Genomic DNA, 22,697 nt, shown 5'->3' on the forward strand with positions numbered 1-22,697 from the left:
TAGAACAACTGAGGGTGAGAGGCAGGGTCCCTCCCTGGGTGAACAAAAAGATGGTGAGAAGTCTGTTTCCTTCCTGCGGGGGATCGGCGGACCCGTGGCCGTTTTAAAATCAGAAGGGAGCCCTCCTTGTAGACCTTCAAAGGGAGGGGCGCTCCTTTTCTGGAAAATGGGGGCGTCCTAAAAGGACATCTAGTCTCTCTGGGGCCCAATGTAACTCTATCCTCCTCCTATATTGCCACGGTACGAAGAGGTGGGGTGCACTGGCACCCCCCCCTGAGGATTCCTCCCCATGCACTTCTCTATGTGATTGCAAAATCTCCTCGGTGCTCTCCCCCCGCCCGAACCCCCAGAAAACGAACACGGCTGCCGGCATCGCCTTGCCGAGGCAGCTGGAATGGAACTTTCTTTCAAAACAAGCAGGCGAAGACGAGGCGGCCGCAGCAGCAGCAGCAGCAGAGAGCTTTGTTGTGCTAAACTCGTTGGACGAGTTAGGGTGTCGCTGCTCCTGATTGCTCTGGCCAATGGAACCCGATCCACCCCGCTGTGCGTAAGAGCGCAATTAAGGATTTAACCAAGCCTCGGCGCTCCCCGCGAGCAGTCTGCCAGAGCCAGGAGCGGCCCCAGAGCGCTCTCCGCCGCCGCCGCCTCCTCCCCCCGCCATGGCTGCCTAGAAGAGCCGCCCGCCCGCCTCCCAGCGATGACTGGGGTGTTTGACAGAAGAGTCCCAGCCATCCGATCCGGCGACTTCCAGGCTCCCTTTCAGAGCGCCGCAGCCACCATGCACCACCCGCCCCAGGAGTCTCCCACTTTGCCCGAGTCCTCGGCCACGGACCCCGACTACTACAGCTCCCCCGGGGGAGCCCCGCACGGCTACTGCTCGCCTTCCTCGGCTTCCTATGGCAAAGCGCTCAACCCTTACCAGTACCAGTACCACGGCATGAACGGAGCCGCCGGGAGCTACCCTGCCAAAGCCTACGCGGACTACGGCTACGCCAGCCCCTATCACCAGTACGGCGGGGCTTACAACCGGGCGCAGAGCGCGGCTCAGCCAGGTGAGGGGCGGCCCGGGCGGGTGGCGCGGAGCAGTCGGAGACCCTGGGCCGGAGGAGGAGGGCTCCTGGCGGGTCGGGGGGGGGGGCGGAGGGGCAGCCTTTCTCCCCACCAGCCTCCGGCGCTGCAAGGCGCGCCCCAAACCCAACTGGAGCACAACAGCCCATCCGGACCCTTCTGTAGCCGGGACTGGGAAGGTGCCAGTGGGGGAAGTGGGGGAAGGGCACCTCCGCTACCTCCCCTCCCGGTACTTCGGCACTGCGACGGGGCTGCTGGGAGGGTGGGTAATAGCCCAAATTCTCCACCGCCCCGAGCCCCAAACCGAATTGTTTCAGAGGACTGGGAGTTTTGCGGTGGGGGCAGGCCGAGCTTTGGAGGGGGAAGAGTCCGACCCCCCACCCCTCAATGTCTTGAATCGCCGCGCTCGTCTTGATTTGGAGCTCCGGAGAGGAATTCGTGCCACACGCAGCGGCGCGGTTCGGCGGCTTCCTTGCGGTTCCTCCGGGGAACCCACCAGGGCTGCGCTGGGCCGCCTCGGCCTCCCCTCCCCTCCCACACATGACCTTTGTCGAGGGACTCGCCTGTCGCAAATCCGGGGCGAGCAGCCGCGATTCCGGCCGACTGCAGCCGCGCCCGTCTTCAACAACTCTTTTTTTTAAAAAATCCAACTTCGCAGAGTTTTATGTTTTAAAACGAAAACTCCTGCTTCGCTTCTCCCGCTCTCCCTCGGGCCCTGTGTCTGTGCGCCCGTCTTGCTTGACACGGGCTGCCGTCTCGCATTGAATCAAAGGGAAGGGAGAATGCCAGTGGCGCGTTCCGTATTTGTAAAAGGAACCAGACGCATCTGAGCCGCGCTGTCGCCCCCCTCTCGCCTCCCCGCTCCTTTGGCCGATCGGCGGCGAGATTATTTGGTATAATCGACTCTCTGTCTGGGCCGGATTTGGCTCCTTTGGGCTAAAGTGCAGGAGAACGCTTCCCTTGTGGCGGGGTCGCTTTGAACTGCCCAGACCTCAACCTCGCGTGTGCCGGGCCCAAGGGGAAGGCTGTGGAAATGCAGGGGCAGCCGGGCAAGGGAGGCGAGAGAAGGGAGCAGGAGCCTGTCGGGCTGTCCGTCGGTCGGTCGCTGCCAGAAATGCATCAGGACTGTGTTGGAATTGTCTGAGAAAGCGGGGGTCAAGCCCTGGCCCGTCTTCAAATTGGGGTTGAAAAGCACCAAACGCGATTGGAGAAGGAAGCGAGAGGCAGGGCTCGAGGGCCCTTCAAGGGTCAGAAAGCGCCAGCGGGTCGGCTCCCCCTCCTCCCCATTTCGCTCCATCTGGGCAGGCCAAACCTCTCGGCTGGTGCTTGCAAAGCTCGGCGGTGCCACGTCGGGGGCAGCGTGTCCTGTCCCGGCCTCTCTGCCCCTGGTGCGGATCCCAGCCCTCGGCCCGGCTCTGAGCTTCCTCTCTCTCTTGTTTCCCCCCGCCCCATTCTTTAGAAAAAGAGGTGGCTGAGCCGGAGGTGAGGATGGTGAACGGCAAACCAAAGAAAGTGCGCAAACCAAGGACTATTTACTCCAGCTTTCAGCTGGCGGCCTTGCAAAGGAGGTTCCAGAAAACCCAGTACTTGGCTCTGCCCGAAAGAGCTGAGCTGGCGGCGTCTCTGGGGCTGACCCAGACACAGGTAAGGCCCACGGCCTGCGGAGCCACCCGCCTCTCTCCCTCGCCTCCCCAGAGGGCTGTTTTCAGTCCGCTGAACTCTGGGCTCCCTTTCCTTACATCCGACAAGATGGGCCTAGTCCTGCTACAAATGGGATTGTTTACTTCCCGGGTTCTTCAAAATAATCGCCAAATGCAGGCGTCGTTTCTCTTTCTGTATCCCACGTTTGTTTTTGAAGCTGAAAGACGTGCAGGCTTTTCTTTAGCTCTTTAGCTTTTGTCTCCCTCAACCCACTTCCTCGGGGTATTCAGTTTGCACCTGAAGATGATCACGGCTTTTAAAAGTGGTTCGTTGCAAATCTACTAGCTTTTCTTCCAGGGGAAAAATTGTGATTAGGATCTCGGTGAGAGTTTGCAGTCATGATTTAAACGGCCTTTACTTCCACATAAAATACTTCGGAAAGAGCTATTCCGGTCCTCTGCCAAGTGTTTACTTGCAAGATTTTTTTTTTAATTGCTGCAGGCTTTTCGATCTTGTTGCACAAAGGGCGGGGGAGGGGAAGGGACTGCACGCGGGTGGATCTTTAATACTATTATCTTTAACGTGGGAGGTGCTGCTTGAGGGAGAATTTCAGTTCGAGGGAAAGTTCTTGCAGGCGAAGGGGGTTAGGGGGAACTGGGGCACCGGCTATTGTGATCCGGGCTGGGCTACACAGCTAGCAATAACAAGCTCCAGCAGGCACACACAGAGTATTACTACTGCCATAAAGTAGCTGGATCCGCTCCTTTCCTCTTGGTGTTCACAGGACCCTCTCTTCTGTCTTTCTGCCATGAAATCGCTGCACCAGGCAGCTTCGGTAGGCCAGGCCTCATTTTCTAAAATAGGTGGTGTGTGTGTGTGTGCACAAGCAGGGCCACGATCCTGCTTTTCCAACATCTGGTGGTGCAAGAGAGACAGGTCGATCCTGAGAAGGCGGCAGCCTTGAATGCCAGAGCGATTTCACTTTTGACGCGAGCCTTTTTGTGCAAAGTCTCCTTGGTTGAAGGGGGTGAAGCTGATTTTCCCGGGTGTAGATTTAGGATCACAGTGGTGGGGCCAGAATTTGCTTTGCTTTGACCAGAAAGGTCCATGAGTCGGGAGGCGAGTCCTGTTGATTCCAGCAGAACGCGCAAGCCGGGCTGCAGCCCTCGGAGAAAAGCGACTTAAGTACTTGGGTTCCAGAGTAAATAAGCAGAGAATCGGAGCAGACGGCAGTGATCCTAAATCCGTTTACTTCGGAAGTAAAGCCCATTTAAATCCATACGGCTTACTTCCGAGCAAATGTGTCGAGAACCGAAGGGTCCGTGTATTATGATGGTTATTATTACATTTAGCTTGTAGGTCCCCTTTGTTTCTTGGTTTCTTCTTCACTTCTGTCCCCTCCTTTCCTTCTAGGTGAAAATCTGGTTTCAAAACAAGCGGTCCAAGATCAAGAAGATCATGAAGAATGGCGAGATGCCCCCGGAGCACAGCCCCAGCGCCAGCGACCCCATGGCCTGCAACTCTCCCCAGTCCCCGGCCGTGTGGGAGCCGCAGGGCACGGCCCGATCCCTCAGCCACCACCCCCACGCCCACGGGGCCACGTCCAACCCATCTCCCGCCTCCGCCTACCTGGAGAACTCCTCGTCCTGGTACTCCAGCGGGAACTCCCTCAACGGCCACCTGCAGCCGCACAGCTCCCTACAGCACCCCTTGGCTCTGGCTTCCGGGACAATCTACTAGCCTAGAACGAGCTTTCCCTAAACCTGCCCGGCAGCGGCTCTGGCGGGACTCTTGCGTTTTATTGATAAAAGGGGGGGGAATGCGAAAGGCGACCTTTTTTTAAGGGAAAGGAAACTATCCATGATGAAATGTGTAAAGCTTGTGCATGTAACTTATTGCATTTCAAAGGAAACCTCCCCGGTCCTTTTTTTTAAGGGGGGGGGGACAGACGGACTTTGGGGTGGTTTCATCAGCTGTGGACACTTTCAAAGGTGCCTTGAAATCGTATGACCTCAACTTTTTTCCAGAGACTTTTTTTCAATGTCATTTTAACCCTGTAAATAACTGTAGATAGAGGAATTAAACTGTATATTCTGAATAAATAAAATTATTTCCACCATGAGAACAGGGAAAAAAACAAAGAAGTTTCTAAATATTTCCTTCCTCCGCTTGTAGGAGGAAAGTGGGCGCAGGATTTTTTATTTTTTTTTTCAATTTCTCATTTTTGTTCGAGTTTTTTCTCCCCTCCCCTCCCCTCCCCCGCAGGGCCTGATGGCCTAAAAGCCTGCACATTCGCATGTTAAGGACCCCCCCCCCCCAATTTTAAAAAAAATCCATCACAGCTAAGGGCAGCTTGTTCCTTTACAGAAGAAAGTAACACTTGGAACAAAATGGCCTCGAATGGGGGGGGGGGGAGAACCCACCCTTCAGTTACAGAGAAATGTCTCTCTCCTCTCATCCCCTCTGAATCTACGATAAAAGCAATTACCCGAGAGAAAGCCGGCGCTTCCCATCAGCTAATTATCCAAATTACATTTCCTTCAAAAGGAGCTCCAGAACTGGGCAGGCCGCTCAAATGAAGGAATGGCGTTGGAAACAAAGGCAATCGGCACACGGTCGCCGCTCCTTGGTCCAACCTTTATGAAAAGGAGGTCCGTGCAGAGCTCTCCCCCCACCATCAAAATTAAATTCTGGCCAAAGTAACAGAAGACCAGATAATGGGGGGGGGGGGGCAGCCAGCAGCGCCAGTTAGACCTGCCTTCTCACCGGGGTGTCTGTCCCAGCACGCCAGAGGTGAGGAAAACACAGTTTCCACCAGGGGCCTTTTTTCGCGGAATATTATTTCCCCCTCCCCAGGTCCGAATTTAATCCTTTCCCTTTAAACTCTGCGTTGGAAACAGGTCGATGTATTGTCAAGCGATAAAACTGTAGCAGTAAATGGGGGGGAGGGGAGGAGAGAGGTTTAGAACATGAAAAAAAAATTACATCCTGTCATCTGAAGATTTCAGTAAGAGGCTAGAGCTGTTCCAGGGTTTGGAGACAAGACCTGAAAAGGCACGCTTGGTAGCCGCGAGCAAATTTACCTGTCTCTAAACTCTCGCCCTGCTTCCCTCCCATCCCCTTTCCTTTCTTTCAGGGTTTCTTTTCTTTTCTTTTTTAATTACCATTCTATTTTTCAGTTCGGAAGAACCAAGCATAGGGTGCTTTGAAGCAGGTTGGGGAGAATAACAGTTGATTTTATAACAATGGAATGGGGTCGTTGTTCTTTTGGAATTTCCCTGGATTCGTGGCAAGTGTGTGAGCGCGCGCGCGCGCGCATGTGCTGGGTTCCAAAGGAGGAAGCCGCGCATAAGCTAGCCTGACTCCATTGTTATTTGCTCCCAGCGGCGGATCATTCCCTTTATTTCCTTTGCTTGTGTGCACGCACGCGCTTGGGGGTGATGATGGTGCAGAATTCTGCAATTGCTCCCAAAAGGACTATTTCAGAATACGTTGCTCAAAGACACATGCCCTAATTTATTATCGTTTCTTTCATCCGTATTGAACAGAAGCGGCATATTTTATGAAGGATCTGACATGTAAAATATTAGGGAATTTCTCTCTTCCTAACCCCGGTAAGGGTCTCATTTTCATTCAAGTACCCTTTTATAGTGGCGTGGATCTTCCATTGGCTGCCTGTTGCCGGATCTTCCCTTGTCTGTTGGAAAATTCGAGTTCGAATTGCCTTTTTGTGGTTTTACTCAGTATTATGGGGGTGTCTGGATGGGGTAGTGGAAGAGGACTGTCTAGATAAAATGAGAAAATTCCCTGTTGTTGAGCGCAACGATTTTTGTCACGTGGAGGGACGCTTTTTTGTTTGGGTCTGACCTCGGTGGCCTCGAGGATTGTTTGGGTTTGGTCTGGAATGGTTTCGCCCGCGGCCGAAGGAAGAAGCCGTTCTCTCCAACCTGGCCTAATGCGCGTACATGGCCAGTCCCAGTACCAGCGGCTCTTTCCCCAGGTTTTCATGTCCCCCCCTCGCCCTCCCCCAGGTTAAACGTGGCGCTAGCCCTTAGGATCTACTCCTCGCCTCCCGGATGGCAGGCGAGGCCGTCTTTAAAGTGGGAGTCGTCAGAAGAAAGGGAGCGCTGCCCGGCGCCTGATCTTGGAAGCGTCCAATAATATGCGAAGTCTACAGACCTAGCCCGGCTTTGTTCCTGCGGGCATCGGAGAAGTGAGCGGCAGTTTACCCAAGGGGTGAGCGTGCCCTTCTAAGTGACACCCAGGCACCCCCCGGCTTTTCAGGCGCAGGCCAGGAGACGGGAGCGGGGATCGTTCTACTGTGCCCTCCCCAGCAAACAGATAGAAGAAACTGGCTCTGTGCGTGGCGGCCTCGGCCTTTGCAGGCTCCCCGTCCCCTCCCTTCCAAGACGAGCTGGGGCAGCCGCGGAGGGGGCGGGCGAGGAGAGGGGAGCCGAGAGGAGCCGCATTCCTGTGGGTGCCGAGCGGCTCCAGAGCGGAGCCACACGGCCTTCGCGAAGGAGGCAGACCGGAGAAGGAGAGGAGCCCGCAAGCCTGGCCTGCCTTGATCTGGCCTTCTGGGCTGCAGCTCCACCCAGGCGCCCGCCCTCCCGCCGCCCACAGACGCATCCACCCTGCCTGCCGCTGCGCTCTCCTGGGCAAGGCAGGGTCACCCACCGCGCGCTTAGAAAGGCTGCCGAAGCTCTTCCAGTCGAGCCTGGCCTGGCCTGGCCTGGCCTGCGGAGGGCCGCCAAGTGGCTCGGTCTGTCTCAGGCCGGGATGGGATACTCTTCCCACCGCCCCCTCCCGAACTTTCTCCCCAGCCTCTCCTCTGGGGCAGGTCCTTCTGTAGCGCAACGGCCTGATGGCACCTGAAAGAGTTTTGCGACTCTCCCTCGGAACATTGTTTGGTTCCCCTCCCCCCTTCTCCCGCGGTTCTTCATATTTAAGCGTCTTTACATAACCCCGTCTGCATTTAAAGGTAGGCAAGTGCTCTCCAACCCCCCACCCGGCGCAGAGGCGATAACATTGGCAACACGACTCAAAAGTCCTTCATAGGCTTAGCCCCGTGGAACGAGTTCGACTCCAATGAGCCCACCTCACTCGGGTTCTGCTCACTCCTTTTCTCTCCTGCTCCCAGTCCCCCGCTGCGCACCCACTTCCTCCTCCCCAATCGTCCTTGCCCGCTCCGAAAGGGCCTTGTTGAATTGGGCCTACCAGAGTTCTCCCAGGTCAATACAGAGAAATCGATCTCACGCACCGCTTCTCCTCCCGCATCCCACATATTGCTGGCACTGAGTGTGTGCGCGCGTGTGCGCGTGCATGAGTAACAGGGAGGGGGGATTGCATAGAATTAAACAGGGTATGCTCTGCGGCTTCAGAAAAGTCGGAGTGATACGAGGGAGCTGTGGCGGGGGGACACCCTCTCTGTCATTCTCCTGGGGCTTGCATTAATGCATTAATAACTTGCTTTATAGGTCACTTCCAAACCTTGACAAGGGAGGCGGGATTCTGTGCGTGTGCGCGTGCAAGCACGCGCGTGTAAGAGAGAGTTCCTGCGCGGAATTGGCAGGGAGATTCTCCAGCGGTGCGCATCAACAGTCTCCGCTCGCTCCACTTCTAGGGCTCAAACATCTGTCCGAAGTGCATAAGTCTTCTGGGGTCCCGTCCGCATCCCAAAGCCATTTTTTATAGAAAGCCACCAAATACCAGACATTACGACCTTTAACCAAATGAAAACACCTTAACAAGCCCGGAGCCGTTTATGCCTTCCCTATGTGCGCCCAGCCAGCTCCCAGCTTTCGCGGTCTGCAAATTAGGCGCTCTTTTTTTAACCCTTCCTTCCCCTGCACCTGATCGAAGGACGAGAAAGAAAAGGAGCCCCGGCCCTCGAGACTATGCCAGCGGGATTGGGCCCGCTCTCTGTCCTTCTTGAGCGCTGCCTCCCCCATAAAACTCTTCCTTGGGCTATCCTCTGTCCCGGGTGCGCTCCCTTCTCCGCTCCCTCCTGGAATAACATGCCGAAAAGAAGCGCAGCTCAAAGACCTGCCAACACTGCCCAGGAGCGAACCACAGAGTCCCACCACGGAGTTAGAAGGAGTGGCTGGTTTTCTTCTGTCCAAACGTCCTCTAGCTCAGCTTCTTGCTCTTGTTTGATGGGGGGGGTCGTCCCAGAAGGCAAGGGAGACGCCGATTTCCCCTTTAAAAACGCAGACCCTAAACCCCAAGGCCTGCATCTGCCTAGCTGCTGCTTATATGAAGATCGTTGTGCTGATCCACCCATTCAGCAGAGATGAGAGTCTCTGTGGAGTGAACAGTAGCAATGCCCATAATACTTTCCATCCTGCATAGCCTGCCAATCGACATTTATCTGGAGATTCTACCCGGCTCAATCGGATAGACTTCAGTATGGATACGGGGGAAGCGGGGCAGCTTCCTGCCCCAAATCTAAAGATGTTATCTGGGGATGCCTAGTTTACTTCCACCAGGTTTATTTCCTAATAATTTCTTTCGGAGCAGGAGACCTCTCAGCTTGATTTTAAAGGCAGATTGCCCTGTATTTGGAGTCGACCTGTTTCCGAGTATGCCCGGCTCCGGTTGCTCTCTGGCGCTGCGTGCGCGCCTGAGAGCGCTGCTCTATCAAGGCCCTAAGGGACAGCCGCAGCATTTGCAAGCTTAGCAAACACCAGAGACAATAGACAAGAGCCTTAATCTTCGACAGGCTGCTATGTTTAATTAATTGCAATTAAAACATGCCCGCCTAATTGCCTTTTGGGTTCCCAAGGGCACGACCAATGAGGGAACGCGAATGAGAAAAGCGAGTCTTTGGGCTCTGTGTGGAAAGAGATCACAAGGCGTTGTCGTCATGACGGCGGGAACGAGGAATATTGCTCTTCCCCCGAATTCAGGCTCAAAAAGAGTAGCAGTAGCGCTGAGGCTCATACTTAACCCTTTACTCGGAAGTACGCCGGCTTGGAAATAAACATGTGGCTGGAACAGTTTTCGGTGGGTAGCCGTGTAGGTCTGCAGTAGAATAGCAGGGCTGGAGTCCAGCAGCACCGTAGAGACCAACAAGGTTTTCAGGGTGCACGCGTTCCAGAGTCAGAGTCAGGCTCTCGAAGGCTCCCCCTCTGGAAATCTCCTTGGCCTCTAAGGTGCCCCTGGATTCCAGTCACATTGTTGGAATGAATGGATTCGACACGCTTAGGCTCCGGCTGAAAACAACTGGAAGGTTCCACCGGAATGCTTCGGATCAGGAAGAGGCAGAGCAAATAGTGGGAGAGGGGCTGCCTTCCTGCCCTGCTTCTCCGGCCGGCCACTGCAGGCTGCTGGGCTGGATGGTTCTGTCTAGCAGATCTGTCTGAATATTCCAATAGAATCTAGGGAATGGGTTCCACTTGAGAATGTGGCCCCAGCGCCCCTTTCCGCCTCAGATCTGGCTGGAGAAGGAAGAGGGCCCGATGCCTCCTCCTGCTTCGCCGCCCCTGCGACTGCACCCGGGAAAGAGACTAGCGGCTCTGGATGATTTCACGCAGACACGCAGGCGCGAGCTCAGGAGGAGCATCCGCGTTGAATACACAACAAAGCCCCCCTTGCCTTTCGAGCTTTGGACACGTAACGCTGCAGCCCCCTGATTTGCTGGGTTCTTAATTCCCGCTCTTCTTATTCCCCCCTGAATCAACCCAGTCTCTCTCTCTCTTTTTGTCCTCCCGAGTTTGATTTGATCGCTCCTGTTCACATTTCACTTTTGTATTTTCCCCCTCTTCCTCTATCATTACTCATTGAGTGCCCCGTGAAATTACAATCGTACATTTTCAGCTCAGCAACCCATTTGTAGTGCAAAAAAAAAAGTCTAAATAATGGCCGAATTAGCCCTACTGGACAGTTTCAGATGTAACACTCTGTAATAATTATATTGCAGGCTGGATTAGGATGCTATTATCATAATCTGGACGTTTACAATTATCTGTAATTTGCAAAGATGCGCCAGGTCTTGATTACAGCGGGTTTTTTTTATCAAGCTAACCATCACTAAACAGTGACAGTAATAACAGCTAATTTTGCTGGCAATATAAGAGGTGCTGGGGTGTGCAAACAATTTCACACCTGGATATGCTCAGTCAACCAAGAATATAGAGAAAGAGCTTCTGCCCTCAGACTCAGAAAAATATTCTCCAGTGCTACTGTTCACTATACGTTTCCTTAGACCCTCATCTCTGCTTAACAGATTTGCACGGGGTAAGTTTTTTAAAAAAATATCTCCTCTACTCCGTGTCTATTTTCAGTTGTAGGTTTTCACTCTTCTGGGATGCCTGCTTTTAAATTCTTTTTTAAAATTATTTTTGCAACCCTGCTCTTTACGATTTCTCGTATTTCACTTCTCCTCCCCAAACCTTTGTTTTACCAAGTCACGATGACCAGCATGTATTTGTTTATATATTTCGCCCTGTGTTGCTGTTCCCTCTCCTTGAGCCCCGCTCCCTTATTTTTTGTGGTGACTAGATAGGAATGTGGGGTTGCATTGCTACGGGTTGGCTTGTCAATACCGCTGCGCCTTCTCCCCCCCCCCCCTTTTTTATCAAGTTGACTGGACAGGTCTGTGCTGAGGGAGTCTCTGGTTTAGAAAGAAAGGGGATCATTGGGGGGGGGGGCTGTATCAAAACCGATAGAGGGGGAGACAGCTATGTTGTCATTATCAGAGGGGGGGGGGGTCATTGTGTGTTCGGGAAATCGGGCATTCAGTACCTGCGAGATACTCTGTAGAGCCAGATCTGAGATTCGATATTCTCTAGCCACAGAAACAAGCACCTGCATTATATAGACTTAATCTACTCTATGAGTTGGGGTGGGGTAGGGTGAGTTGTTGCTGTTTGCATCACAGTCCTAAATATACTTATTCAAAAGTAAGACCATGCATCCTTTTCTTGGGTGCAAATCCCGTCCAATTTAATAGGACAGATTTCCTTCTACACATGCGTAGAATCAGTCTGGCAAGTCCTGCTGGGGCATTTCTCCTAGGTAAATTTGTTAAGGATCAAAGCACTGGTTGCCTTCCTTGTTCGAGCAAAATGTTCTCAATTTATCCGTTAGACCCAAAACAAGGAAAATATTTTTAGTGCTGAAATACCCAATCAGTCTGAACATTGTAAAGTCAGAAAGTCTATATTTGAGCCCATCTATATTTCTTTTCACAGCTCCGACCCTGAGCACTGTATAGCCGCAGACAGACAGACAGACAGACAGACAGACAGACAGACAGACAGGCCCTTCCTTCTGAAGCTTGTTGAGCATAGGGAGTAAAGCGGTTTAAACCTAGGCTGTCCCGATTTAAAGTGCTATGAGTCAAGTTTAAAGTGCTACGAGTCGAGCTGAGCTGGATTTTTAGTGGCTTCATTTCCCTTGTTCAGCTTCAAAACATCGGCGGGCTGTAGACTTCCGCGTGGGTTTGTTGACTGCTGTAAGGTCCCGATTACTCTGGGACAACCGCAGCCCATGTAACCAATGGGCGTTTTGCCATCGGGTTCAATGGGAGGGGGATTATCTCTACTCCCCACCCCCCAGTGCATATGTCTCTGGGTTTTCTCTTAGGTATGTACTTCCGTATACCCTTCCTATTTAAGAAACTGAAAATGGGAAAAACGTATCATGCCCTTACTTACGCCAGAACTTTGAAAGATGGGGGGGGGGGCTGTGGAGGGGAGGGGGTTGGAGCGGGGAGGTATTCTGTGTGCCCAATGCGATAAATCCTGATCAACAACTCGGAGAGAATCCACGTTCTTGTTGGACAGCAGAATTGCCCTTCTCCCATCCATAGATGACGCTGTTTCATGAATCTCCCCCTTTAGCGGCAGGCCGGCCATGCTTTTTCTTTTTTGCTGGAAATAGCTGGCCGGCTCACCGAGGCCGAGGCCTACCTCGCAACCTATTTACCCAAATGCTCTCATCTAATTATTGTAAACACATCATATTTCCAAATTTAACTTCTAATCCTACTTCGAAAGTAACTTAATTAAAGCAAAGGGGGAGAGGCTGAGAGTGAGGAATTCCACTCCCACACCCAATTCCACTCCCGCACCTGTCCTATCCAAGAAGGGACCCTTCATGAAATGAACAAAACCTCTTCCACCAACGATCTCCAGTGAGATTAGATGAACTAACCACGAAAATATTAACTGTTGTGTTGTGGGGTAGGGGTGCTTGTACATGCGCTAAGACATTAACATGCCCTCCCCTCTCTAAGCGGGGGAAATGTGTGTAATGAAGATGAACGGATGAACCCAGGATCCAGTTAAGCCAAAACACCAGCAATTCAACGTATGGTCCAATACCATTAAAATCAATGGCAGTTTTGCCCATGATTTCAGTAGGCTGAAACCTGCCTCCTTATATTCTGATCCCAAACACTTACTTGGAACTAAGGCCTCTCCATCTGAACAAACCCACTTTCGAAAGCGTGCTCGGAACAAAGATTCTACCCCTGGCTGGCTGGCTTGTGGCACCGGCTGCAACATCCTGCTTTTCCTGAGGTTCGGCTGGTTTTAGGCTTACCCTTCATCAGGAACTCTTTGGGGACTGGGCAGCCTGGCTCGTCTACAAAGGAAAAGGCTACCCTCGGTTTAAATGTACGATAGCTTTCTCTCTCTAACACGAATCTGAATAATTCAGTGAACCCCACAACCAGCTGTACCTCAGAAGCCTCTTCTATTCTTCCTAGCATTATAATTTTGGTTAATTTTCAATTTTAGGTCCTACGTCTCTGCAATTTGTGTATGAATAACAGAATAATTTCCCTCTTTTGTTTCGCCTTTCCTGTTCCTGAATCTAAATAAAGATGGCTTTTTAGTATTAAAAGTGGAAGAAAATTACAGGTAATTATCTTTGACGGTAAAAACGCTGTAATCAGCGGGCTACATGAAAAATTACTCTAATTATGGCTGCATTTAAGAGAATGGGGGAAAAAACCTTCTTATGGATAAAAACCTTAAATTGTCCCCAATGTCTGCTTCAAATTGGATGGCGCTGCAGCTGGGGGCTTTGTTCACAATTGATCCTGGGGAGAGCTGAACCCAAAGTTTCACAGTGGGAACGGGGAGGGAAAAAAAGAAAAGAAAACATTTTTTCCTCCTAATGTAACAATGCGAATGGTAGAAAATGACAAGACTTGATCGGTTTTAAGCCATTCTGAAGACTGACTGAGCGTGGAAGTTGCTCAACAAAAAACCGGCGCTGGTATATTGGTAAGTAGACTTGGCTTTTGTGTCTAATTATAGTGACTGTCCTTTTGCACGACTGTATGTAGCTGTCATTATATGGAGCACTCTGAGGATCTCCATTGACTTCTGATAAATGGCTCAGTGGTTTCAAGGTTCATAATTTGAAGGATGCCCAGGGCTCTAGCCATTAATTCTCGCAGTATGGGGCATCCTGCTTGTGTGACGAAAAGGAGGCTTTTCATGTTTCATGATTTCTCGCTTTTACACAGCATAGGAAGGATATCATTCGCTCTGGACACCGCATTGAGGGCCAGGGCACCCGCGTCAGGCGCTGTAGAATATCAGGCAGCCCCTCTCGTCTGCTTGCGGAAAACACTTACACCCACATACTACAAAGGCAGGGGACAAGGCAGAGGCACCTTTTGTCACGTATCCTCCAGGCTGGAGCCACCCAAAGCCCCGAGAGTCGAAGGCAGCGTGCACGACACGGCTGGTTAAAACTGCCTCTTGGAAGGAACATCCTGCCCGGTTTGGCCAGATCTGGCATTCGCTTTGCCACCGAAAAACACCATCACAGTTGAATTAAAGGAACTGCTGGAAAGCCAGTTTAGTTCAGCTGATTTCAACGGATGCAAATCGGTTCAATGGATGCAAATCCACCAGGTTGTGGATTAAGATGAGATTCTTTTAAAAACATGCTCGCCCGCTCACACAACCTTTTTCCTGATTAGGTAGACAGGTTGATTATCAGCTCCCCCCCATCCCACCCACCACTTTATGACTGGCTGGTATACCTGGAATATAATACCTATCTATCTACCTGCTACGTGGATCTGTACAGATAAACATAGGGGTGCACCTCTCTATTCTTCTATCACTTGACACAGGGGACTTTCTCTTCTTTCTACTTAGAGCTTAGGTCGGCAGCCGATTCACAATGGATTTTGCTCTAGAGCAGTCCTAAACTCCAAAGGACTGTTAGAAGCTGCAGCCCTAAACATGCTTACTTAGGGATAAGCTCCATTAAAAATATAACAGGGCACCCAGGTCATTTCCACCCTGGCATGTTTAGGACCTTAATATTCTTTAGACTGGGGAAGCGAGAAGTCTTTTCAAGACTTACTTGGAGAAATGCAGGACGCTTGGACGTTTTGTGGCTTTTTACTCTATATATGAAAGGAGACAAAACATACAAAGTATATATACAACTAAAATTCAGCAATATGTACAACAAGTTTGTTCGGTAGCTGAGAGATCGCCGCCGACCGGGGTGGGGGTGGACATTTTACCCTCAAATTTTTACCCTTAAATTTGGGGAACCGGGAAGGTGGTGCATTACTTTCCGGCGGTTTTTCTTCTCCTGGGGTACAATCCACAGGACGGGTTCTCCTGCGCTGACCCTACTGGAATGAATGAGGGGTGAGCCAGAACGCAGTTCCTACTCTTTGCCACGGGATATGCGCAGGAGCCCTTCTGGTCAGTTTCAGGCGCTCTTCGTGTCCGGTGAGGCATTGGAGCTAGACAGCGGCTTCCCTTCTGGCAGCTGTCAGTTCCATTAGGAGAAAGCATGCAGATTTTGCTTCATGATCACGACCCCATTTATTTATTTTTTAAAAAGGTGTTTCTTTTATTTCCGTTCGGAGCGGCATTCTGTCTCCTAATTTGCTTTTAAAATACACCCCCCCCCTTTCAATCTGTTCTGTCAATCTCGGTTTAGTGAATAAAAATAGGATAGCTTCTTTTTTCATTAAAGGAGTTTTGTTTTTGTTGTGTTATGTTTTTAAGTTGCTGGGTCCACTGGTGGGAAAAGTCTGTAATTTTTTTTTGCTTTGACTTGTACTCCCAAGAGAGATGTGGTGCCTTGGAGTCCCGTTGGAAATATCCTAAAGAGGAGCATCTGACGTGGGCCCACAACGCAAATGGTCTCTTTCTGTTCGAGATCAATGGTTGAGGTTAAAGGGAAGGGGAAGGCGAAGCCAGCCCGTCTCTCTCCCTTGCCACACACGCCAATTCACCCGGAGCCCCGCGAGCTGGCCCCCTTGGCAAGGCCCTGCTGGAGACGCGGCTGCTCCGGGAAGCTGTTTCTCTTGGCCCGTTCACATCATTTGTGGTCTCTGCATTGTGTCTTGATGTGGAGAAGAGTACCAGTGAGAATAACCAGGCATGTAGCTATTGGGAGGCATATTGACTCCTTTGGCAGAGGCTGAAACGTCCCAGACAGGAGGCAGGCCGGGAGACCGCGGGGACAGAGTGGCAGAGCCCGGCAGGGGGTCACTCTCATGGGGGTTGCTGCCTTGTTTGAGCAGTTTCTTAAACTTGGATCGCTTGTTCTGGAACCAGATCTTTACCTGCAACCAAAAAGCAGAGCACATGAGAGGACTATAGGTGTCTTGGGGGGTGGGGTGAGGAAAGGGGGCAGCTAAATCAAATCTTTCTTTCTTCTTTCTTTCTTGCCATTAAGACAGGCTCAGCTAACTGCGTTTAGAATAAACAGGCTGTTTCCCTGGCAGAGCCGTTCACTTGGCACCGGTTGATTCTGCCTATTAAATGTTTTGCGTGAATGATATACGCGTCGCTTTAAGGTACCTACGCACGCAAGTACCGGTAGACGTGGAGGTATCTGATGCTGCCTAATTATAAATGCGCAATCAACATCCGAAATACAGCGATTTATAGGTCGATTGACTACCTCCGCCGGTGTTTGGTGTCTTCCCCCCTCCCCCTCTTAGGCTCATTCTTACAGAGGGAACAGAGATTCTGCAGTCGACCCAAACACGCCCTAACTCTAAGCCCGAGGTTGAAGACAGACAGGCCATCAGTTTCCATACGACAAAGGTGTAAGCACACTTACTTAGAAGTCCCGCTGGAGTCAGTTGGACTTACTTCCAAGTAAATGTTCAGGTTTTGGGGTGTGTATGTAATGCTTCTTCTTTAACGAGTTAAAGATCAGGCCGTAAAATACAGCTGGCTTCAGTGGGAACTACTCTGGCTTAAATCCAGCTTCTTTGGATTCTAGATCGGCCTATAAAGAAGTAATGTGGATTTAAAATGAGTATTTTTAAGCATTCTCCATAATTTGGAGGGGGGGAGGGAAGACTAGAACAATGAATGCCTCTTGAGAAGGCTGATCGGGCTTGCTGTGGACATGATCTGGGTGTCTGGAAGTGTCTTGAAACCAACAAAACCGGACTTGACATGTGTCTGTACAGGAAAGCTGGGGAAAAAACTTTTTAAAAGGTTTCAACAGTTCGGGAGGATCTCGAGTATCATCCAATAAGGACATTTTGTGACTATCCCAGCTGTGAAAGGGTCCGCGCCCATGGTAGATCTAGATTTCTTGTCTTTGCCATGTTTCCTGTACAATGAAGACCAGTATCCCTTTTACTTTAAAGCATTCACATCAAACACCTACCATCCCCATTGGCCCTCCTAGGACCACCAAAGGCCAGCACACCTACTTCATATGCCAATTCTCTCTTTCGCTCATTTTATGTGAAGCCACTAGTGGATTCATGCAGATGGTTTATCTTCTTCCTTTTTGCCCAGAAGCTTAAAAGTGCCACCATACCATTTGGGGGTGTTGTTGTTGTTGTTGTTGTTGTTGTTTTGCATTCATGAATACAAGTAATCGCTTTTCTCTCGAGTCAATAATGCCTCGTGTGTCATTCAGACTTAAATTTGCAGGGAAACCAAGAACACACCAACCACATTTAACTGTGGCTTAACTCGCTCTAATTTTGTACATGCTTCCCTTTGATCGTCAGCTCTATCATCACCTTTTGTACATTTCGCCTAAGGGCAACCACTGAATTCCAGTTACTCATCCAAGATAATTTACTATTGAATATTACTGAGATTGCTTTCTGCAGGCCCATAGGCAATGCAAGGCATTAAATACAAGTTCGTTTTTAGCAGGCCCTGACTTTTGAAATTTATTTAACGCAAGCCCACATTTTATTTTTAATTTATCTTCAGCGAGCTCTACCTCACATTTTTGACTATCAGATATGGCCAAATTTTGAGCTTTCTAAATGCTGCATCCCGACAGATTGAAGGAGGAAAGAAGGCATTCAGAGTCACATTTCACCTATGTACATTGAGGATGCCTTTGCAAGATGTTGATCCTATTGATAGTAATCTCTAGAGCAATATTTCCAGTCCCCGGTCAGCAGGAGTTTGGAGATCTTGTCCTGGTCCCACAAGCTTAGGCTCCCCCAGCAATTTACCTGTGTCTGAGTAAGTCCTAGCGATGCTGCCAGCTCTGCTCTCTCCGGAAGCGCCAGGTACTGGGTCTGCTGAAATCGGTGGTTTAAAGCCTGCAGTTGGAGACTCGAATAAATGGTTCGGGGCTTCCGAATCTTCTTTCCCTTCCCGTTGAATCGGATTTCCCCGTTTTCGATTACTGTGGTTTTTTGCTGATCTGCAAGGGAAACGGAAAACAATTTGGAAGGGAATAACAGCCCAGTACAAAACGTTCCTTCTAAGTAATACTGGTGATTTTGTGTTGGGCGATTTTCATTGTGTTGTGTTGGGCGGGGAGAGAACTCAGATCAGCCGTCTTCTTAACTTTTATTAAAATGGAAAAAAGCAGTTAGAAGGACTGGTATTTTTTTTTACCTATACAGTGGTCCCATTCGCTCAACCGACGAAGTTGCTCGCTCCCAGAGGTGTCAGGCGAAAGCTAAATAGCACACAGGCAGTAGTGAGGTCTTTGATCAAACAAACAGGGGGAGGGGGGGAAGTGCTACTTGTGGAAATGATTCTGAAGAGCAAAGTTTTTAATTGTCCCTGGTTTTCTAGAGAGGATCAAGAGAGTCGTTGTGAATATCACATCGACAGATGGATATGTATTCTAATCCATCACTATTCTTTTTCTGTAGAGATAAACATACAAGCACACCCCGTTTGGGTGCCTCCCTTAATGCTCATGCATGTTAGTAACATAATACATTCCCTGAAGGATCACATCCTAGATATGAATCGATACGATCTAAATGTATCTTCATAAATAAAGACAGAGTCTAATTGTTTAGAGGTATTTAGAGAGACATATATGTATGCATGTATATTGGGGGGGGGCTGGTTTAATGTTAGCAGGCAGAAATTATTGCGTTGGTGTTTGTCCTTTGTTTCTTGTGATATTTGCTAGGGATTAACTTAAAAGACAGGCAAGAGATGGGTAGTTGGATGGATGAGGTTGGTACAGCACTTCCTGAACACAGCGGCAGGGTTGACATGTGAAAAATTGGGCCGGAATCACTTCCCTTCCCTGCGGTATATGCCATGGCACACTCACAGATATACAGAAGTTTCTGACCTTCCTGCCCCAGGCGCTACTCCTGTTTTAACTCTCGCTTATCACTTCGGGCGAATCAGCAAATGTGCCGGTCCTTCCCCTTGGCTGCTGAGGAATTCCTCCTCCTAGGCGGCCTGGCATTTCTGCCCAAAGTGCTGCAGCAACCCGGGGGTTCAGGAGAAGAGGAACCTTCCTTCTAAGAGCATTTTCTGTGCGCACTGGCACCCCCCTGGGCCGAGCAAACAGGCATCCAAGGCAAATAAGCGTGTTCCTCCGGATGGCTGGACCGCAGAAGGCCGGTAAGGCCTCGGCCGAGGCATCTGCTGGAATACAGGCCGGCAATCCGCTGTCCGCTTAGCGCAGCCCCAGCCGAGCCCGTGGAAGTGCCTCTGAGGATACAAAACCCAACATTCCCTGTCCGCACGTTCCTGTTGGCTGCGCGGAGGCATACGGGTGGACGGGGGCGAGGGGAGCGAGGGAGGGTTGCCCGTCCTATGCACACGTTTTCTTGGAAGTCCCACTGAAGTCAGCGCGGCCCTTACTTTCCTAATAAGCATGCACGGGATCCGGCTACGGGGATGCAAATTCCAACAGAGATTTTAAGGTGGGGGGCGGGGGTTGAAGACTGGGCTGGATCTTGTGCTATCCGGCACCGATTTCCTTGGAAGTAAAATCCCACGGATTAATGTAGGGAAGGGAGGAGAGAAAAGAAGAAAGAGTGCCGTTCTCTGCAGAGAGAGTCCAGTCTAAGCAAAGAAAGAAAGAAAGAAAGAAAGAAAGAAAGAAAGAAAGAAAGAAAGAAAGAAAGAAAGAAAGAAAGAAAGAAAGAAAGAAAGAAAGAAAGAAAGAAAGAAAGAAAGAAAGAAAGAAAGACTCTGCGGAGTTCTTCCAGCCTGGGCGCATCAGGAAAGAGAGGCGAGGCGAGGGAGGCAGGCAGGCAGGGAAGGGGCAAGGAGAGAGGGCGGGCGGAGGGCGGAAGGGCCCGGGCGGCCGGGGACCCACCTGCGTCGTCGGGCCGCGTCTGTCCGGCGGCGCCGCCGGCGTGGTAGGGCTGGAGGTAGGGGCTGTGCTGCGAGTGGCTCACGTAGGGGTAGGCGGCGGCGGCGGCGGCAGCGGCGGCGAGCGAGCGGTGGCTGTAGGAGTTGGCGGCGGCGGGGCCGGCCGGGTAGGGCGCGGCGTGGTGGTGGTGGTGGTGGTGGTGCGGGTGCTGGTGGTGCGGGTGCGAGTGCGAGGCGGGCGCCGCCGAGTGCAGGCAGTGGAGCGGGTAGTGGGCGCCCGCCATGGCCGCCGCCGGCGAGCTCTGCTGCTGCTGCTGCTGCTGCTGCTGCTGTTGCTGCTGCGAGGAGCCGCCGCCGCCGCCGCCGCCGGGCGCCTGAGCCACGGGAGGAGGCGGCGGCGGCTGGGGCTGCGGCTGGGGCTGGGGCTGGGGCGGCTGCTGCTGCCCGAACTCCATGAAGGCGGATTTGGACGAGTCCGGCGCCTCCAGCCCGTCAGCCATCGTCGTCATGGTCATCATCCAAGGCGGGCAGCCCGCGCCCCGCGCCTCTGCCCGGCTCGCCCCCCGCGCCTCGCGCTCCCGCCACCTTCGAGGGCGCCGCTTCGCCTGCGCCAGGCGGGAATCGGCGGCGGGGCGAGCGCGCCTTTTTTGAGGGGGGGGGGGGAGAGGAGCGCGAGAGGAGAGGGGCCTCGTCCGCCGGGAGGGGGAGGGAGCGGGCGGGCAGGCAGGCAGGCGGGGAGGGAGGAGTGCGCCGGGCGAGGCGAGCGCGCAGCTCAGGCGTCCTTCGCGGGGCTTTTCCTCCGGCTCTTCTTCCCCTCCATTCGCCACTCAGGGCTCCTCTGGCTGGTCGGGGGTGGTTCCCCCCCCCTCTTCCTTGGCTTTTTTTTTGCTCGGGGTTTGTTGTGGCTCCCCTCCCCCTCCAGCTGGCGGGCTTTCAGGCAGAGATTTTTTTCCCTCCTTTTTTTAAGGTGGATATTCTCTTAAAGTTCAGCTTCTGCTTTTAGACTGGAGGTAAAAAAAAAAAAACCAGCCCAGAGAGACGCCACAAGTCGACTGGTTTGTCTCCAAAGGGCAGCGTCTCTCCATTGGTCACTCAACCCCTGACGTCACCCGCCCGGGCACTTCTACTGGCGTCTGCGCGCGCCCACCTTCCGCACAACTCCGGCGCTGGGAGCCGCGGCACGCTCGGCTGGGGCGCTGGCGCGCTCTCGCTCCCTTCTCCTCTCCCTCTCTCTGTTTGCGCTGCAACAAAGCTGCGCTCGGAAGCACCCCCCTCGCTTGCAAACCCCGACGCCCTAACGCATAAGATACACCACCGGCGGTCGCTGGTTCATCTTGATTAACAACCATCCCACCTCAATAGTGTCGTCCCAATCGCCCACACAATGAGATACTCAATACCTTTCAGGCCGCAGTAGCTTGTCCCTCAAAGAGAAAGCCTTTGGGCGATATTTCTACCCAGATTATAGGGAAAATCCCATAAAGATAATTGGAATGGGGGGGGATCCCCTTTGACCAAGCGCAGTATTGCATTGTTTGCATCCTGCTCCGAGGGCGAATCCTCTGGAGATCTGCCGGTGATCCGTTCCCCCACCCCCTGCAAACAGAAGCTCCTGCGATGCTTTCAAATATATGTAAATGAGACATGCGGTTAGTGGTTTGGCAAATCCTGATTGCAATATAAACTACCCGAGGAAAAGTGCTTTCGCCCTAAATTTGCCTTTCGATTACAATTCCAGTTGATTTTATTTTATTGTCAACATTGTTAATGATAAAAATAGAGTCGCTTCGCAGTTATTTTTACTTTCCGAAAGGAGGCAATTAGACTTCTAATCAGGAATACACAAAAAAAAATCTCCCATGATTAACTGCACTACTTTGTTCAAATTGCAGCTATAAAATTCAGAACAATTTGCCTGTAATGATTATGGACTGGGTTTATTTTGGGAGGTGGAATAAAAGTGGATATAGCATAAATTATCCTCTAATTATACACCAGTGTCGCCTCAATTATCCTCTTATCAAAATGGTTGTCTAACTGCCGCATTTAGTTTCAATTCTCTCCCATTTTTTCTATAAAAAGAACTTCATACCTTGTTATTATTAATCCATTTATTATTTGCAAGGGGATTTATAGCTGAACATCCAGGTGGTATCGCCACATCTCTCGCAAAGATGGACTGGGGAAAGACATTAAGTTGGAACCAACACCGAAGCGGATCTATTGCTTTGCTTTCTCTCGCCCTCTGGCTCTCTCGCGGCCGCTCTTTTTGCAAACCAGCCTGTCTCTTAAGACGGGCGTCCACAGAAGAGGGGGAAAATGGGATCATTGGAGATTTACGGAAGAGGAGACAGGTAGGAAAACCAGCCCACCGGCAAACGGTAGAGACAACCCGAGAGTCTGAGAAGCGCTCCCTCTCTCACTATACCAATCGTGCTCAGGGGGGTAAACATGCACAACCCAAGAGGAATTTGCAGGGGG

General features: G+C 51.5%; 2 protein-coding genes across 3 annotated transcripts; one reads left to right on the forward strand and one right to left on the reverse strand.

Annotated features, from left to right (window-relative positions):
- Nucleotides 1-615: 615 nt before the first annotated feature.
- On the forward strand, nucleotides 616-4,833 carry DLX5 (distal-less homeobox 5). Its single transcript, XM_054991601.1, has 3 exons — nucleotides 616-1,052; nucleotides 2,528-2,712; nucleotides 4,123-4,833. Exons 1-3 carry the CDS (start codon nucleotides 698-700, stop codon nucleotides 4,447-4,449), a joined length of 867 nt encoding a protein of 288 aa, XP_054847576.1. The 5' UTR covers nucleotides 616-697; the 3' UTR covers nucleotides 4,450-4,833.
- Nucleotides 4,834-15,084: 10,251 nt separating this feature from the next.
- On the reverse strand, nucleotides 15,085-20,734 carry DLX6 (distal-less homeobox 6). Of its 2 annotated transcripts, XM_054991749.1 has the most exons (4): nucleotides 20,661-20,734; nucleotides 20,221-20,543; nucleotides 18,149-18,342; nucleotides 15,085-16,270 (listed from the first exon to the last, which is right to left on the reverse strand). In XM_054991749.1, exons 1-4 carry the CDS (start codon nucleotides 20,732-20,734, stop codon nucleotides 16,019-16,021), a joined length of 843 nt encoding a protein of 280 aa, XP_054847724.1. In that variant the 3' UTR covers nucleotides 15,085-16,018. The 2 variants fall into 2 exon arrangements, with proteins under 2 accessions (XP_054847724.1, XP_054847723.1); XM_054991748.1 differs by having other exon boundaries at nucleotides 20,221-20,731.
- Between the last annotated feature and the right edge of the window lie 1,963 nt (nucleotides 20,735-22,697).

Source organism: Eublepharis macularius, chromosome 11 (genome assembly GCF_028583425.1).
Source record: "Eublepharis macularius isolate TG4126 chromosome 11, MPM_Emac_v1.0, whole genome shotgun sequence".
NCBI classification, from domain to species: Eukaryota; Metazoa; Chordata; class Lepidosauria; order Squamata; family Eublepharidae; genus Eublepharis; species Eublepharis macularius.

Bases quoted from the DNA above. Each gene is read 5' to 3' on its own strand.
- DLX6 (XM_054991748.1), bottom strand. From the start codon at position 20,731: ATGACCATGACGACGATGGCTGACGGGCTGGAGGCGCCGGACTCGTCC. The intron at 18,343-20,220 runs GTGGGTCCCCGG...TTTCCCTTGCAG, and splicing joins GACGCGGCCCGACGACGCAG to ATCAGCAAAAAACCACAGTA. The intron at 16,271-18,148 runs GTAAATTGCTGG...TTTTGGTTGCAG, and splicing joins TAGGACTTACTCAGACACAG to GTAAAGATCTGGTTCCAGAA.
- DLX5 (XM_054991601.1), top strand. From the start codon at position 698: ATGACTGGGGTGTTTGACAGAAGAGTCCCAGCCATCCGATCCGGCGAC. The intron at 1,053-2,527 runs GTGAGGGGCGGC...CCCATTCTTTAG, and splicing joins GCAGAGCGCGGCTCAGCCAG to AAAAAGAGGTGGCTGAGCCG. The intron at 2,713-4,122 runs GTAAGGCCCACG...CTTTCCTTCTAG, and splicing joins TGGGGCTGACCCAGACACAG to GTGAAAATCTGGTTTCAAAA.